The sequence below is a fragment of the Coffea arabica genome, chromosome 6c (genome assembly GCF_036785885.1).
Source record: "Coffea arabica cultivar ET-39 chromosome 6c, Coffea Arabica ET-39 HiFi, whole genome shotgun sequence".
Classification (NCBI taxonomy): Eukaryota; Viridiplantae; Streptophyta; class Magnoliopsida; order Gentianales; family Rubiaceae; genus Coffea; species Coffea arabica.
Window position 1 is genome coordinate 17,438,865 of NC_092320.1, and position 17,414 is coordinate 17,456,278.

Below are 17,414 nucleotides of genomic sequence, written 5' to 3' on the forward strand. Positions count from 1 at the left end.
CTATGTAGAGGGGTGAATATTCTTTGATACACTTTTTAGACCTGCCTCATGTGTGGGCTAAATATTCTTTGATAGGCCAAGTATGTGCAAGCAGGAAGAGGTGTGGTTTTCAGAATTGATAACTGGATCTTTGCTAACTATTCTGCTACCATATAAAGTTATCAACTGTTTCAAAAGGTAAAGGTGTTAAGAAGGAAAGTCGTTTTATTGTTTGTCTAATCTAGGATGCCTGCTCGTGTAGTCTGGCTTGTTTAAATGAGCCCAACACCTGGATGCAGTCTTTGGCTTAGATGTGCATATGGACATTGATAGACATAAAACTCTCAGCAGCATATGTATGTCTTTCTGGGATTTTTTATCTCTAAACTTCTCTGGTTTGGGTTAAACAAGCTACTTGGGAAGAACTTTAAACACATATACTTCTGTGAAGCACATCTGGATTTTGCCAAGAATGTGTATCTCACAGCATAGACTGTAAGCTTCATACTGATTTGGGTTCTCTAAGTACCTTCTTGTATCCTTCTTTTTCATTTTTTTGGATAAACAGGGAATGAGAGGTAGTCGGATACTATTCCCACTTAATAAATCTTTTCTTGGTTGGATGAATATTTCAATGCAGGAGAAGAACATCCAACTAGTGGAAAAGCATTTATTTTTGGCAAAGACATAGGTGCGAACCCAGAGGCTGCTCGTCGTCTTGTAAGTCTTGATTTTTTTGTTTATTTGTGCTTTATCTAATCTCTAAATTCATCAAGTCAACTTTTGCCTGGCTAACATATAGAACTTTTTTCTTGATGTGTCAGATTGGTTATTGTCCTCAATTTGATGCGCTACTAGAGTTTCTCAATGCTCAAGAACATCTTGAGCTCTATGCCAGAATAAAAGGAGTTTCAGAATTTGAGCTCAAAGATGTATGCCCTTCTTGATGCTTTTAAATTACGTCTCATCCATTTATTTTTTATTTTTATTCTTGTGAGCAATTGATAGTGAAATTCTGAGAAGTTCATGGACCTATATTGCTGTTATTTTGTCATGGGGAATTATCATCTTAATGCTAGGAGCCAACCTCTAGAAGGATAACCTTGGTGTAACTGTAATGTCTTTCCATTTTGACTTTGAGGCATTGGTTTGATTCAAAACTTTTGGCCTGTTTGCTTGCAGGCAAGAGACACACATACCTACCTACTTTATTGGTGTTTCACATGGATAATTTTTTGGTGGTTTAGGAAGAAGATGCTTTCCATGTTAACGAACTAAACTTATAAAGAGATTTGCAAAGGTTTTGCTACTTAAGTATTATGAATTAACAGCCTTGACTTTGGAGGGACAAATATGAATTGGAAAGTTGATGCTATTTGGGCTATAAAAAGCATTACTTGGAAAGTATACTTTCATTTTCCCATATTTATCTTCTATCTGTGAAGGTTGATATTGAATAACTTTTGCATGGGCACAACTCTAAACAAATTAATGTCCTGAGTTGATCTATGAACACTGCTGTAAATCAAAAGATTTCCTATGTGTATTGTTATGAATAGTTGATTATTATTTATTTTTCTTGTCCAATGTTAAATGCATTTTGTCTTGTGGACAAACCAAACCTTCAAGCTTGGTGAACAAATTACGAACTATATGTTATTTGGTTTTACGTACCTTTTCTAGTGCTTATTAAAAAAAGAATTCATCCTGAACTTCATATTTTATCATTATTTCCCAACATCCATGGAGACAATTCAGTGCTTCTTGTTTGGGATGAGGAATAGATGTATCTTATCAAGTTCAGGACTAGAATGAGTCAATTTCATTATAGTAAGATCCAAGAGTCTGAAAACTGTGACACTATTTTTTTAATCTGCCATCTGAATATCAGTTGTGGCTCTACAGCATCAATGATTAATGCTGGTAAGAACGTTAAACAGGTTGTTAGAGAAAAACTGGTAGAGTTTGATTTGCTGAAGCATGCCACTAAACCATCGTTTGCCTTAAGTGGGGGAAACAAGCGTAAACTATCTGTTGCAATCGCAATGATCGGAGATCCCCCCATTGTCATTCTTGACGAGCCATCAACTGGTAATTAATTCTTCTGATGTTAGTTTGTGTGTATTGTGATTAGTATTCTTAATGCCCATTAGTTTTTCCCTTCATCTTCTTTTAGATATTAAAAAGCTTCTACCATGCATATACCCATTATAATACGCTTGTGCTAGTACAGCTGTGGGGTTTCATCTCACCTGAATATCAGGAAAAGTCATTCGGCAAGTGTAAGATTGCTTTCTATGATAAACAACTTAATTGTTGTTACAAAGAGAAACCTAATAGTCTAATCCTCAATGTAAAATAGTTCTCATGCTGAGTATCGTGCATGGTCTGCCTCTAGGTTAGGTAAAGATCAGTGTTAGCTCCTTGTCTTGCTGCCATAGTCTGTCCAGAACTTAAGAAGCAGTTGCCAGGCTTGTAGTAGTCATTTGATTCTTTGTATTCGTATAATTCTTACAAAAGATGGTCTTTTACACAGCATTTTTATCCTCTATTTTAATATTTTACTGTCACATCCTTCTTTCACTCTCCAGCAGAATTATGCTTCAGCTTCTACCATTTATTTTCTGATGCTTAACCAATATTTAATGCCACAATTACTTTAGGTATGGATCCTATTGCCAAACGATTCATGTGGGAGGTTATATCCCAGCTATCAACCAGACGAGGAAAGACAGCTGTCATTCTAACTACTCATAGCATGAATGAAGCACAAGCTCTGTGTTCTAGGATTGGGATCATGGTATGTCCTGTAGCATTTAGCTTGTCTATGATATGTATATAATTGAAATCTTGTAGTGCTAACTTGTACCCCTCCCACAAAAAAAATTCTGCTTTTTCTTTGTTAAACACAATGTCAAAGGTTGGAGGCAGGCTTAGATGCATTGGAAGTCCTCAGCATCTAAAAACGAGATTTGGGAATCATCTTGAACTAGAGGTATTTTCTTAGTTAAATTGTTTGTCCATGGTTTCTTTGTGGCTAGAAATCTTATATTTCACCAACAGGTCAAACCTACAGAAGTAAGCATCATGGACATGGAAAATCTATGCCAAATAATACAAGAAAAACTCTTCGATGTTCCATGTCATACAAGAAGTATACTTGGTGACCTTGAAGTTTGCATTGGAGCAAAGGACACTATAGCATCAGAAAGCACATCAGTTGCAGAGATTAGCTTATCAGAGGAAATCATAGTTGCAATTGGACGATGGCTTGGGAATGAAGAAAGAGTACGGGCTCTTGTATCTGCAAGTGCGAGTAATGCTTCATCTGGGGCTACTGGTGAGCAGTTATCAGAGCAGTTGGTCCGTGATGGTAAGTCCATGCCTTTCATCAATCTATTAGTTTCACACAATTCAAATATCACTGTAGTGTTGTTTTTGGTCATCGCTTACGCTTGCAGTCTCCCCTCCCCATAGAAATTGACAATTGCTTCATAACTGAGTGGATATGATCCTTTTCCTGGATGAATCTAATATCTTAATCTACAATCATATACTTTGAACTTTGTGTTATGCAATTAATATGTGCTCACCAAATTTAAATGGTGCAGATCAATTTAAATAATTGAGCAGCTCTGGTTTCTGACTCTTCCTCTCCCAATGCCAAATTTACACCCTGGAATTTTCTTCTTTTTTTCATCTCTGGGTTGGTTAATAAGCCCAAGGCTTTCGCTTTATTAAATACTAAAGCTGTTGCAATTCATGACTATAGGTGGTATCCCACTGCCTGTATTTTCGGAGTGGTGGTTAACCAAAGAAAAGTTCTCTGCTATTGATTCATTTATCCAATCATCATTTCCTGGCACCACATTTCAAGGTTGCAATGGATTGAGTGCTCAATATCAGGTATGACTTGTGCAAAATTTTTTGCATTTACTCTGTTTGTTTTAGAATATGTTAGCCTGCCACTCTTACATCAAGACTCCTAGTTTTATTTGCTGATGAATATGAATGCCCCTTTTTTCTCCGGTAGAATAAAGGAGCTTTTAGATATATAGTAGGAAGTAACAGAAATGAGTAGTGTATCCCAATTTTCCTGTTCTCTACTTGTATTTTGCAGTATTATAGTCAGTAGATGTAGATGGTGAGCATGAGGTGTATTTGTCTATTCGCCAGAACAAGAAGTAAACAAATTTGTTTTGTTGTTTTAAAAACACGCAGTGGCACCTGAGTTACTAGAAACAGCTTTCCTTGCTTTTTTCTTCCCATTTAACTTGAATCGAGAACAATTTTACGTAAACTGAAATTTAAAATCTATTTACAGGGTTTCCTTATCCTTTCGAGGAACATTCAAATTGTTTCATCCTCAGATTTGAATCTTGTGGTTTATGCATGACTGCAATCTTGTTTTAACGTCATCTTAAGATTGTCATAAGAAATTTATGGTGATCAGTGGGATGAACATAATTGGTTTTGAATCCAATAGCTATCTTCTCCTACTAATCTGGAAGGATGAATTAGACTTCCAAGATGAATTGCATTATGGATTCACATAATTCTTAAATGAAACTAAGTTGTAACTAACCAGAAAGCTTGACTTGTATGCCTAGGTATATAGGGGATGTGCAAATTGATTATGTGCAGCAGCAGGAGCATTTAAAAAGAAAAAAAATGCTAATGCATCAACTATTCAACTCGTACATACATTTTGTGGAAGCTTGCTTTTGGATCTTTAATTAGTTGATGATTTATCTTCAAAATGTTGCAGCTGCCTTATGAGGAAGACCTCTCTCTTGCTGATGTTTTTGGTCACCTAGAGCGTAACAGGTGCAGTAATTACTCTTCGTGAATTATCAGCATTTTCTAAAGCTTTTGGTACTGATCACGTGTACTTTTTCATCTCTGCAGAAATTTACTGGGCATCAAAGAGTACAGTATCAGTCAATCAACACTAGAGACAATCTTTAACCATTTTGCTGCTGCTAACACATGAAATAAATACTATTTAGCATAACCTTAAGTGGAAGCTAATCCCTTCTTGTTTTTAGAGTTTGAAGGGTCTTTTTCTTCCAATATATATGGTAATTTTGCTGCAAGCAGTGGAGGAATTCCCCTTGATGCAGATAGAAGATTCGCTATAGGCATTTCTGTCCTCTCCACTAGGAGTATTTTACCAATAAATGTATTGCCTTTCACAGATTACTGTGGAAGTATAAATCTGTCTTATATAATGGAACTTTTTCATTGCTTTATCTCATCATTCATACTCAGTGTTTCTTCCTACCCTTTTCCCTCTCATTGTAGGTTTTTTTTTTTTTTTTGTTGTTGTTGTCAATTTTGGTTTTCATTAAGACCAAGAGAAAGAGGTACAGATGGTGGTGAAGCTTTCTCCAAATACTATAAATAACCCAAGCAATTAACTTAGTTGAAGATTTAACTCGGGTAGCAACAACGAAGGTATCAGGCACCAATGAAGTTTGGCCAAACTTTGCCAACACAAGTTGTCTTAGTTGGTAAGGATGGGAAATTTCATCACAAAAGTTATGTGTTCGAATTTCGCCATCGATGTGAGAACTGTGTCAGTGGGTCATTTGTAAAAATCTCTATAAATGACCTATGTTTTTGAGGCTATGCCATAATTTGTGGTGGTGTTTGAGTCGGTAATAATCAGTTTTAAATTTCACCATCGATGTAAGAACTGTATTAGTGAGCGATTTGTAAGAATTCTTATAAGCGACCTATGGTCTCGAAACGATGTCAGTTTTGAATTTCACTATCGATGTAAGAACTGTGCTAAGCGACCTATGGTCTCGGAATGATGTCATACTCCATGGTGGTGTCTGGGTCAGCAATAATTTTGGTTGTCAAATAATAAAACATCAATAAACAATTTTTCCTAGTTAAGATCAAATGTTGGACCTTAGAAGTTATACAATTCAAGCTTCCCTTGGACTTATCCAGCAGCTTGTACGTGCATGAGCTAGATATGGCGTCAGTATTATGCAAGAAAGTGAAGAAAACATAACAATCTACTAATTTCTAAATTCTTTGGCTATTCTTCTTTGGTGGTGGGGGCAACTGACTTAGATTTAGGTAGAAGTTTTAGATTAATGGAATTCTCTACCTTCTAGTCTTTACAATAAAATCAAAGCGTGGCTCTCACGCTCTTGGAAATTCCAACACACTTGTCTAAGTTCTGGTTATTGGAAAATAGTGTGATTAAAGGGTTGATTACACTTTTCGTCCACGTAATTTTGACATTTTAACACATATTAGATCACCCTCAACTAATTTATTTAAGCCTTTTGACACCTTAAGTTATTCTTTTATTATTGATCCAAATTTTCCGAGATTATGATATTGATGCTTTAATCATTAATTTTTTTTTTGCTTAATCATTAATTTTGCCAATCTCATGAATCATGATTTCGAATTATAACGTATTATAACTTATTTCGTTTCAATAACGATGGAATTTCAAAATATGTATAATTGGATATTGGCCAGTGTAAAATTCAATATTGAACGAATGATTAAATGCTTAGTCTTTCGTCAAAAGTAGATGTGGATACAGGAAACTGGGATTTTTCAAGCTGATTAGGTCATGAGTTTCTGATTTCTAAGGATCCAACAGTTCCATTCAACACCAACTTCACCCAACCAATGTACATACACATATTGGTAATCTTTTAGATAACAGATTGGTAAGGAAAAAAAATTAAAAAAAAAAAAAACAGTTCATGTGAACAAATATAGAACCAGTTTTAGGTTCAATTAGACCTAAGACTAAAACCCTTTTTGTTTTTTTGGTTTGGGTATTTTTCAAAATTCAATTTGAGTACCTCATTATTGCTACCTCAACAATGTGGAAAAGGAGACCAAGACTTTGTTGTCATCCTTCACATTTGTTTTGGAAGCTAGGATATCCACAACAAAATTCCAACCCTTCACATGGACAAAGCTTTTGAAAGAATCACATGAGTCATTCATCTAATTCTCAAACATTACCTAATTTAAGAGTCAAAATTTGCAGAGTTTGAGCTTTGAAATATCTGTAGTTGCACTAATCAAATGTGTCCCATATACCCACTCCAAACATATAGTCGCAGTCAAAAGAAGAACATCTCTTTCCACAACCATCTCATCATTTGTTTCAACTTGAAATTGTCTCTTTTTCTTTTTGCTTCTTAAGAGAGAAAAGGAATGATATGCACATATGCACACATACAACATTACCAACTAATTTTAACGTAAAGGGTATTTTTAAAAACTTGAAAAAAAAATAAAATCTCAACACATTTCAGATTTTATGCAAGGTTTTCTTGGTTTTAGAGGGTAGAAACAGCAAACCAACAACAAGCAAACAGAAACCAGAAACAAAGAATCAAAGCTATAACTAACATATGGACTTTAACCATGTACATCACCAAGTCTGCGCACTAAATTTTTTATATGAGCTGTTTTGTGTTGACAACATGTGTTGAACAGAATTTTGTCAATGCTATTACACGTTTTTATTTGTTAAAGATGTAGACTTAGATCATATCATAAATTCTACTTTCACAAAGTACATATGATGCGTAGACCAAGGAGGTAATATCTAACCTGTTTGATAATCCAATTCAGTACTTGAGTTTAATGAAGTCAGATTTTAATATGTTCGGGTGCATTTAAGAGTTAAAAATAGAGCATCTGAATTAATTAAGTGACAAGTTTACTAAAAAAAAAGTGATAGACTATTTACTTATCGCTTATTAACTTATGGATTAATCTTTTCTACATACACTATCAACGTTGGATGAATGACAACTATGCAAAATTTGAATTTGAAATTCAATTTTTGCACACATGTCATGAATCAAACGATGATAGTATATACACTGTCAGTGTATATAAGATTTATTCTTAACTTATTACTCAATGTGATGTACAATCAAATATATCAGATTTAACAATTGGGTAACTTAACGGATTTAGATTTCAAATCTCAATTTTATCCCAGGCAACCAAGAACTTAACTCCAATAGTTCAAACTATAAGTGGACAAAATCAGCTACCAAAAAAGAAAGACCAAAAACAGAAGGCGATAACTTGAAGTCATCGTGATGTTAGGTGCCATTCTTGGAACAGATATTCTAATTCAATGTACAAAGGTGTCTATTCCACAATCTGCAAATCCTGTGAGTTTGACTTAGTCGAATATTTTGCCTCAGTATTTCAAGCCAAAATATGTGGTTGTTTTTCAGAAATGGTCACAGTCGATGCTCAACAAAAGTCAAGAATTGTAAGAAATTCATGCAAATAAACCACACGGAATGTGAAACAATGGCTGCAATTGGAAGTAATTTCGTGAGAACTGAGATCCATCTAGAAGCTCTTTAGTGCTTCATTGCTTCTAGGTCCTGGTTTCTGAGAGTCAGGTATTTTGGTCACAATAACCCTTTTGAAAAAAAAAGCTGTTGTCTCAATCTTAATTATTTTCTGCTTTTACATTTCCCTTTATAACTATACTCTGTATTGCACATAATAGACAATTAATCATTTTGTTTACATTCTCAAATCAAATTGAATATACAGTGGGATGACAATCCGGTCGCTTCGGGTCATTTAGATTAGGACATTAATAACTTACATGTTAGAAAATCATGCCATTGATAAGTTACATGTTAGAAAATCTCAATTCACTACTTAGCTGTGCTATTATGGTATATTGATAATGACGCCAATTCTCCTGGATTAATTATATCATTAGCTTCACTTTTTCATGATAACATTCGTATTTATCTACTTAATCTTACATTCAGTACTTGTACAACATTATTTATTTACTTTACATTCTAATGTAGCTAGTAAAAGATAAAAGGGCAAATTAGATTAAAACCCCCCTTTAGTTTTAAAAACTATATATAACTCCCTCATAATTTAGATTAAAACGTCAAAATAACGGAAATGATCATCTATAATGGAACCTATGAAAATGTTGAAATTACCCTAATTTAAAAACTAAAATGGATTAAGTGACCAAAATATATAAACATAATATGCATGACACTCTAACCCCGTATGATTTTATATTTTACCATATAACCCCTTATGATTTAGTACTTTACCATATAACTAGGGGTGGCAATTTGCAACACGACCTGAAAACACGACACGAACCTAACACGAAATTAATGGGTTTGGGTTGAGGTTTCGGGAATTCGGGTCAGAATCGGGTTGAACCCGATGAACCCGAAAAGAAAACAGGTCGATTTCGGATCAACCCGTGGTGACCCGATTTGACCCGTTTACGAATTAAAAATAATTTAATAAACATAAAAATAATTTTATCTAACTAAACTAAGTTATTCTTTTTTTCAAAGGCATTAATTACTTAATCCTAAATGAATTTATTTAATTTGTGTGAAGTTGAAATTATTATATTTGGACAAATAATATATTATATTATTTTTTACTTTTATACTGTTTTAATTTATTTTATATTTTGTTTGGGATAAAACACTTTTACGGTGTTTAATTTATTTTAGATTTGGTTTGGAATTATTTATTTAAATTTTTATTACTTGATTATGTAATTAGTTTTGTGAGAAATTAATTTTATTAGAAATTACAGTGATAAATTAATAAATTAAAATTAAGTTTCGGGTCATTTCGGGTCGACCCGCCAACCCGTCAACCTGAAATTTTCGGGTTCGGGTCAGTATACCTGACCCGTCACGGGTTGGCGGGTCGGGTTCTGGTCAACAGATTTTCTGGCCCGACCCGCCAACCTGAATTGGACCCGAATTGCTACCCCTACATATAACCCCCTTATAGTTTTCAATATATATACATAACCCGGTACAAGAAACAGAGAGTAATTTACAAATTAATGATTTTTTAAAGTTTGAACCATCTTCACAGTTCATTCCTTTTTAATACATTGCAAAAACACAAATCTAATACTTAATTAACTGAGAGATTTCCAACAAAATAAGTGCACTTATTTGCACGATTGAAACAGAATAACTTGAGCATTTCTACTAATCTCAGCAAACTTTCTCTTCCTCTCTATCTCTCCTTGAACTTCCAATCTCACACCAAAAAGTTTTGGCCTCTCATCAAACTCATCATTATCAACAATAGAGCCATCATTCTTCTCCCCAGCCTGGTCAGCATACACGGCCACCAAGTCAAGCAACTCCTTGCATTTCTTCTTCATGGTGGAAAGTTCACTGCTCAAGACTCCATTCTCCCTCTTAAGTCGTTTATTCTCATCAATGAGGACAGTGTACTGATCTGACGATGATGAAGTTGATGATGACCTTTGGCTTTGGTCTTCATCGGATTGATCTTTTGTTGGTGCAGCTGCAGCTGCAGCAGCTTGATGATGATGATGATGATTTTGTTGTCCCTTATTATTATTAGAATGTGACTTGTTAGTCCATGCTTTTCTTCGACGGATTTCGCAGAGCAGATCCCTTTCGCCTTTGCGAAACATGTCGTTGCTGAACTCCCACCGGGCCGTTGCAACTTTGCGAAAACCCTTTTTTAAGTCATAGATATTAGAAAAAGAACATAATCAAGAGCTCATGACAAAGCTACTCAATTTTTTGTTTGGAAACTGAAATAAGCATAAACTATGTAAGAATCTATCTTTGGTACATGCCTTATCACAAAACTCCTTTATACCAAAAGGTGTTGATCATAAATATACAGAAAAATTAATCTTTTCTACACCGACCGACAGTATTTATCCTGACAACATAAGAGAGTTATATCATATATGAGATATAATGATTCAAGAGCGTTATTATTCGTGGCCATATGAAGAAATTTACATTAGCAATATATTTATGTTGGATTTTATCCCTATACCTACATGTACTATCACAAATTTTCTTTACACGAACATGTATATATATTATTCGTGTAAAGTTAAAAAAAAAATAGTTAACTTGATGACAACTATTCATGAGCATGTAAAGAAAATATTATACTAGCACGGAGATAAAAAGTTGCATTTGAAAAAGAGTGCAAGTAGTTTCTTACATGGGAACTATTCTATTAATTCCTCCTTTTTTTCATTGTTTTTTTTTTCTTTTTCATGCCCTTCTTTGGATATCTTTTGGTTTAGAAACTCATCTCTATACAACTTCACATGTATATGGCAACTAGATCTAACCACTCAAAAAAAAAAAAAGGATCTAATTAATTAAAAAAAGGTATCATGGTTTTCTACGTCAAGTCAAACAACTCATATTTGATTGATGGACCCAATTAAGTACCTATCTTTTTTGTAACGCTCCAGGATCATCAATTCAACAAGATTAAAAACACTAGAAGATTATAAACGCTAAATGGCCACAATTTTCCAGCCTGAAAGCAACACGAATTCAATAACTACAGGATGGCTTTTATCATTTGACATTTGCCAAATTTTCACTCAAGAATCATGAATCGACAATCTTATTGGTCAATCCCACTCTCCATGACTTGCAACCTGTGGCTCTCCAGATACAGATCATGGATCGCTAGCTGATTGGTATCTAACAACCACCACTAATAAATCATCACAACCCAATTTAAAAAAAAAAAAGAGTAAAGAATAGTGTGTGTTATGTGTGAAACGAATCTGTCGAATTTTTTCTGCTCTTGTGGGGTTGGCCAGGACAGGATGTCAAAGAAATAGTTCTTAACTATTTACCCTTTCAACGCTATGACTCAATCTTGGGATTTTGGAAGACCAGAGAATTATCTATATCTACCAGCCTTGTACGTCACATGTGGATATGATAAGAATGTTCAACGACCATGCAGAAAGCAAGCATCAGCACATATTATGAGGAGTCGTGTACAAATTTATGAATGTGCTTGGACAGTTATTTGGAAATTTTTTAAATTATTTTTAATCACCTTTTAATTTTACATGTATTACATCATAAAAAGTGTTATAATATTATTCCCGAAATAATCTTTGATACAAAAGTAAAAAGTGTTATAATATTATTCCCGAAATAATCTTTGATACAAAAGGAAGCTACTTTTTTTTTTGTTACAATAATTACCATTACTCAAAAGAAGTTCTTATAAAAATGCTTTTGGGTAGTTACCCAGTTGTAACTGAGCTTGTGGTATCAAGTTAGTAAATGAAATATATAAAAATGCTTTTGACCAAAAAAAAAAAAAAAGAAGAAGTTCTTATGGTTTGGACCAATAAAATAGGACGGAGGCTTTGAATGGGATTATTTGTTCTTAGATAATTCAATGAAATTGACCTAGCTATATCTATATATATATACACGCACAAAACACACAGAGACACACACACATTTATGGGGCTGTGTGGCGATTGGATTTCTTTGAGAAGACTGGCTTAAATTGGAAAATAGTGAACATACATAAGTATTGAGCTGCCGGACAAAGCTAGAGAAGTTGCTGTGTTTGAAGAGCGTCGGGAGCAAGTCTCTGGCGAACTCCGCCGGCTGCCAGACGACAAAAGCCGTTCCCTCCGTGTTCCACGAGATTACTTCATCGGTGGAGGGATCTTCAACAAGCATGTAGGTTTTCAACAGGAAAGGTGGAGGTGAAGACTTCCTCACATATTCAAGCAAACTCTTTTCACATTCAGGCTCCATCATCATCAAAAATACAATATAGGTAATAAGAATATTTCAAGAAGATTGATAGAGAGGATTTTAAAAACAGGGGGGGAGAGAGAGAGAGAGAGAGAGAGAGACAGAGACAAAGAGAGAGACTTTGGTGATTACTCCTGCTCTATGATCGAATTCTTTCTGACCCGGCTGGGAAATTAATAAGGAAGAAATTAAGTGGATGGTGATGATAGCAGGGTAACTAAGAGGTGGAGGAGGAGGACATGAGAAGAAGGGCAGTTAAGAACTCCCAACCCCAGCAATAGAAGCCCAATACGACTCCGCAGTTCATGAGAAATGCAAGAGCTTTGCTGACTTGTCCTTCTCTCCCAATAACTAAGATAGAAATTGTTGAAACGTACGTTTACTACTTCTTATATAGTTACGAGCCAGAGGAATGGAATTATGGCTGAGCTTAGCTAACACCTTGCCCATCTACTTCATCATCCGTCTACCAAATTGTCAAACGGAACGTGTGCATATTATGTATGTGTACTGTGTGTTTGTAAGGTGTGTATATATGTATATATATATGTGTGTGCAATTGTGTATGAGATATCCCCTATTGAAGCTTGATATATTTCTACTTAAATACACACACACACACACACACATATATATATATATTCTATAGACCTAGATCATGTCATCGTGTGAAGTAGAGTTCATCAAACCATGAATTAGAAATTAATAGTATTCATTTTCATTAGGTTGCATGAATTACTACCTCATCCACAAGGTTTAATTCTTGAAGAAGATTGATCATTTGCTTGTCCATTCTAACAAATTAGCAATTTTTGCTTCTCCCTTAGAACGGTAAGAGAGAAACCTAGTTATAAGTGGACATGTTTTTTTTTTTAAAAAAAAATTACTATTAATAGGCATTACTTCAAAAGTACAAGAATCGAATTGATAAATCGCTCTCTCTCTTTTTTTTAATGTAGTTTATTCCCTTTATATAACTTGCCTTGGAATAGCATTTGGAAAATGGAAACAAAAATGTAAAAGAAAGAGAAATTGATGGGAATTTTAGGTATATATAGTCAATTTGTGACTGTAGATCAAGTTGAACGGTCAACAGCGCTTGCATGGATATAGCACCGTCTACGAGTTCATGTATAAATCAACTGTACGTGTGGAAGATGGTGATTACAACAACTAGGCAGAATTGTCTTGTGAAGATTTTCAAGGAAATGAATAATGCTTTTATTGTTTTTATTTAGGATAATTAGTAAGTGTAGGTGTGCTGGTATTTTCTCTGTTTCTCAGCTACGTGTACATTCTTTATTTTATATTCTAATAAAGAGTCTAACGTGCAAATTGCTCAAATCCCAAATTTCTTTGACAATGTAGCGTTTAGTATGATTTTGCTGCTATTTTTGTCATCTTCCTTCTCTTTCAGTCATTATCTAAATGCTTTGGAAGAAATGACTTTATTGACTTTCTGTTCTTCTCCTCCTTGTCTCAAAGGTTCATTTGGGGATTGATATAACCTACTCATCAACTTGGCGCGTGTGATTTGATGTTAACCTACTTACCTTCAAGATGAAGCTTATTACTATGGCCTCGCACGGCTCTAAAATTAAAGGGTGCGATTATTATTATTAACCTTTTAGTATTTCTTTCTGCACCTTTTTTATCCCTGACTGTCAGATGCCGGTGCCCTTTTATTCTTAAGTTTGCTATTAAAGAAAAGACTCATAGCTAGCCTTACATGAAAAACAAATTTGGATTGAATTTGTAGGTCAAGCATAGTATCATTTCTCTAAGTCTGATAGCCAGATTCCAACAAACTCAGTGGCAGTGGGAAATCCAAATGGGATCATGCTTGAAATTGATGTTCACTACTAGGGTTACATATCACGCTTGAAATTGATGTTCACTAGGAAATCGATTTGCTAGAATGTTTCCTAGTGTTGTTAAGTATCCGGTGAGCTAGGGTAAGGTAATGGTTCATTCTCAATCTTATTGAAGCTTTGCTATGGCTCATTAGGTTTCTAGACTAAAGTAATGAAGTATTCAACTAATTCATGCTCTCTAATAGTAGAGTAGTGTAACCATGACTAATGGCTTCTATAACCTTCTTTACTTATTACTACAATCTTCTATGACCCCATTCGGTTTCATGTCAATCATTTGATGAATTAAATAGAAGTAAACACATTGAAAAACTAAAAAGGAAGAACAAAAAGAAAACTATGATCATTCGAACCAGCCCTCATATTTTTGTTATTTACGTATTTCTTTTTCAATTTTTTCTCGAACCAGCCCTCAAATTTTAATTTTTTTCATAGGCGCCCGATCAAGCCTTGAAATACATTAATTTTTTCTCTTAATTTGTTCATGATTTGATTTACTTCACTTGTCTAAGATCTAATCAACTCACTCTTTGAAACTTTAAAGTGCTACAAAAGGTGAAAGTTACAATACACATGCGGTGTCTAGGTGAGTGCACTATGCTGGTTACTTCATTATCTCATAATCCTATGGCTTGTATGTGAATATTTTTTTTTTTTTTTTTTAAAAGTGAAGTTTAACTATCCATTAGACCCCATCTTATTATTTTAAAAAAGAAGAAAAATTTTGAGATTTTTATAAAAGTTGAAGATTCACAAGTATTCAATTTAAGTTCGAGTTATCATGATTTTCTTAAAGCTAAGAAACTCAATGTTTGATCATAACTTTTGTATGCAGAAACCATTTGCTTTTACCAGATTATTAAAATCTTAAGCAATATGATTTATCGTTTTTATAAGATCTAATTATCTTAAATAGGATGAACTAACTACAGCTTTTAGAATCTTAAATATAATTTCAAGAAAATAGTTCCGAATTTCATATTCTCAAAAATTAAACTCTAGCATTACAAAAATCAATATTGCCTAATTAAACACCGCTTGTTAAGTCTTCCTCTATATATATATTTTTTTTAAAAAACCCAAATGTATTTGAGTTGAAAATTTGGTAGTTTTCTTATTTATTCTTCGATTAATTTATTTGTTAGTTGTTCCTTATTTGTCGAATCTATTTATGATTTGTTGAAGCATAGATGGCAAGTCCAAATTCTAGGGAATCTAAGGTGAAAAGTCAGTGGCAAAAATTAGTAAAAAAAAAAGCACCTAAACCTTTATTAGGTGTTCGTCCATGTTTAGGTTTTGGTATTTTCACCAAACACTTCCTTTATTAATCTTTCCTCCCAACACGAGGAAAGATTCCCTACATGCATGCATACTAATTAAGATGGATTTATTTTTATTTAAACTTTTCTTTTTACATTCTTTTCTTCTTGCATGAGGGAGGAGCGTCTGCATGAAGGGCGGGCTTGAATTTTTTAGCCTTCGATTATTATATATATATTTTGTTTTGTTCTGGGGTGGGGTGGGGGAAGTATTTTGTTGAACAGGATCGGATGAGCTGAGATGAAAATATTGAGAAGAAGTTTCCGAAATTGGTAGGCAACGAACGCTGAGTTTTCTTGACCTTTCTGTTCTAAAATTCTTTCCTCTAATTTTCTCACAACATGATTTGCACTTCTAGCTAGAGTTCCAGCCATCTATCTTTTTTTTCTTTCTGACATTTTCTTACGAAAGTAAGAATTTTCGGCAAATAAATCTAACTTCCCACAGTAACTCCAAAAGCCGGTAACTTTGGGAGTCCTGTGAGGGACTTATAAACCTAAACCCCAACCCCCCCAATACTGATGTGGGATAGAAAACCCCACAGGATGCCCCGCTGCTAAGAAGTAAAGACCCCCAAACCCCTAGCCATCTATCTTTTTTTTCTGGTTGATGGTTTTTGTTTTGTCTTTGAACCCCTTCACCAACCATACTTTTGCATTCCCACTTGAGTGTTTTACGTGGAAAGTTGTGTGAATTGGAAATGAGTTACTAGATTTTAACGTCTTCATCCAAACTTTACACAAACGTAGAGAAATGTGGCTCTTGGGATTGTTTTTCTTTTATAAAAAGAAGTTGAGGAAAAGAAGCTCTCTCTTTAGGCTTTGAAGGCCTAAAGATTTCATTTGCGTGTATCATTTGTGTTGCTTTTAAAACCAGGGTGAGAGAGTTTGGGGTAAAATTAAAAAACTGACTTAGGGCTTTGCTTGAATCGAGAAATTCGGCGAAGGATTTGGAATTCGTACAAATCGCTCTAGTTGTTTGAATTAATGTTTAATGGATATTTGGGTTTGTAATATATATACTGAATATTACAATATATTTTAAATATTAGAATAAATTATAAATCCAAATACCTCTTAAATAATGTATATAATTAGGGGAAGATTCCAAATCTTTCATAAAATCCCTTAATCCAAACGTAACGGAAAAGAATTTCAAGAGAAGCGAGATGAGCGATAGCGCTCAATTCCTCCTTGAACTAAGGGCCTCAACACGAGCACCGTTTATAAGTCTTCTCAGGAACCACAAGAGTTGCCGGCTTTTGTGGTTTCCTGTGGAATTAGGTTTGTAGAATGCCAAAAAGTCAATTCTGGCTTTGAAAAAATAAAAAATAAAGAGAAGCAATTATTGGACAATCCCCGTTAGATCCTTTTTCATGACTAGAATTCTTCTATTTGAATGAGCATAGAATGCTCTCTCATCTTCTCCAATGGAAAAGTATATTTTTGTTCTAGATAAATTTTTAGACTTAACTTATAAAACAAGAGTGGAGTTTGACTCGATAAATAAACAAATCAATTGAGTTCGACTTAATCAATAAACAAATCAAGTCTGAATGAACACAAGTTTAACCAACAAATTTAAAAACTGGCATTCAACCTGATTTCCCCCATAGCATCCG

General features: G+C 34.3%; 2 protein-coding genes across 5 annotated transcripts in view; one reads left to right on the plus strand and one right to left on the minus strand.

Moving 5' to 3' along the window:
- The window catches only part of LOC113692830 (ABC transporter A family member 1-like), a 29,899-nt gene extending 24,663 nt beyond the window's left edge, over window positions 1–5,236 (plus strand). For 2 of the 4 annotated variants that reach the window (XM_072053164.1, XM_072053165.1), the window contains 9 exons: window positions 620–699; window positions 804–911; window positions 1,920–2,070; window positions 2,643–2,779; window positions 2,900–2,974; window positions 3,043–3,352; window positions 3,752–3,885; window positions 4,748–4,806; window positions 4,888–5,236. In XM_072053164.1, the coding sequence (XP_071909265.1) occupies window positions 620–699; window positions 804–911; window positions 1,920–2,070; window positions 2,643–2,779; window positions 2,900–2,974; window positions 3,043–3,352; window positions 3,752–3,885; window positions 4,748–4,806; window positions 4,888–4,972 (1,139 nt within the window). In that variant the 3' untranslated portion in view covers window positions 4,973–5,236. Of the gene's footprint in view, window positions 1–619; window positions 700–803; window positions 912–1,919; window positions 2,071–2,642; window positions 2,780–2,899; window positions 2,975–3,042; window positions 3,353–3,751; window positions 3,886–4,747; window positions 4,807–4,887 lie in introns of those variants that run through there. The other 2 variants (XM_072053166.1, XR_011815937.1) reach the window with 2 other exon arrangements.
- Window positions 5,237–9,823: 4,587 nt separating this feature from the next.
- Window positions 9,824–12,954, minus strand: LOC113692290 (heat stress transcription factor B-3-like). Its single transcript, XM_027210683.2, has 2 exons — window positions 12,363–12,954; window positions 9,824–10,507 (listed from the first exon to the last, which is right to left on the minus strand). The coding sequence occupies exons 1-2, from the start codon at window positions 12,603–12,605 to the stop codon at window positions 9,965–9,967; spliced, it is 786 nt and encodes a 261-aa protein (XP_027066484.1). The 5' UTR covers window positions 12,606–12,954; the 3' UTR covers window positions 9,824–9,964.
- Between the last annotated feature and the right edge of the window lie 4,460 nt (window positions 12,955–17,414).

Bases quoted from the DNA above. Each gene is read 5' to 3' on its own strand.
- LOC113692290 (XM_027210683.2), bottom strand. From the start codon at position 12,605: ATGATGATGGAGCCTGAATGTGAAAAGAGTTTGCTTGAATATGTGAGG. The intron at 10,508-12,362 runs GTATGTTCACTA...GACTTAAAAAAG, and splicing joins TCCGGCAGCTCAATACTTAT to GGTTTTCGCAAAGTTGCAAC.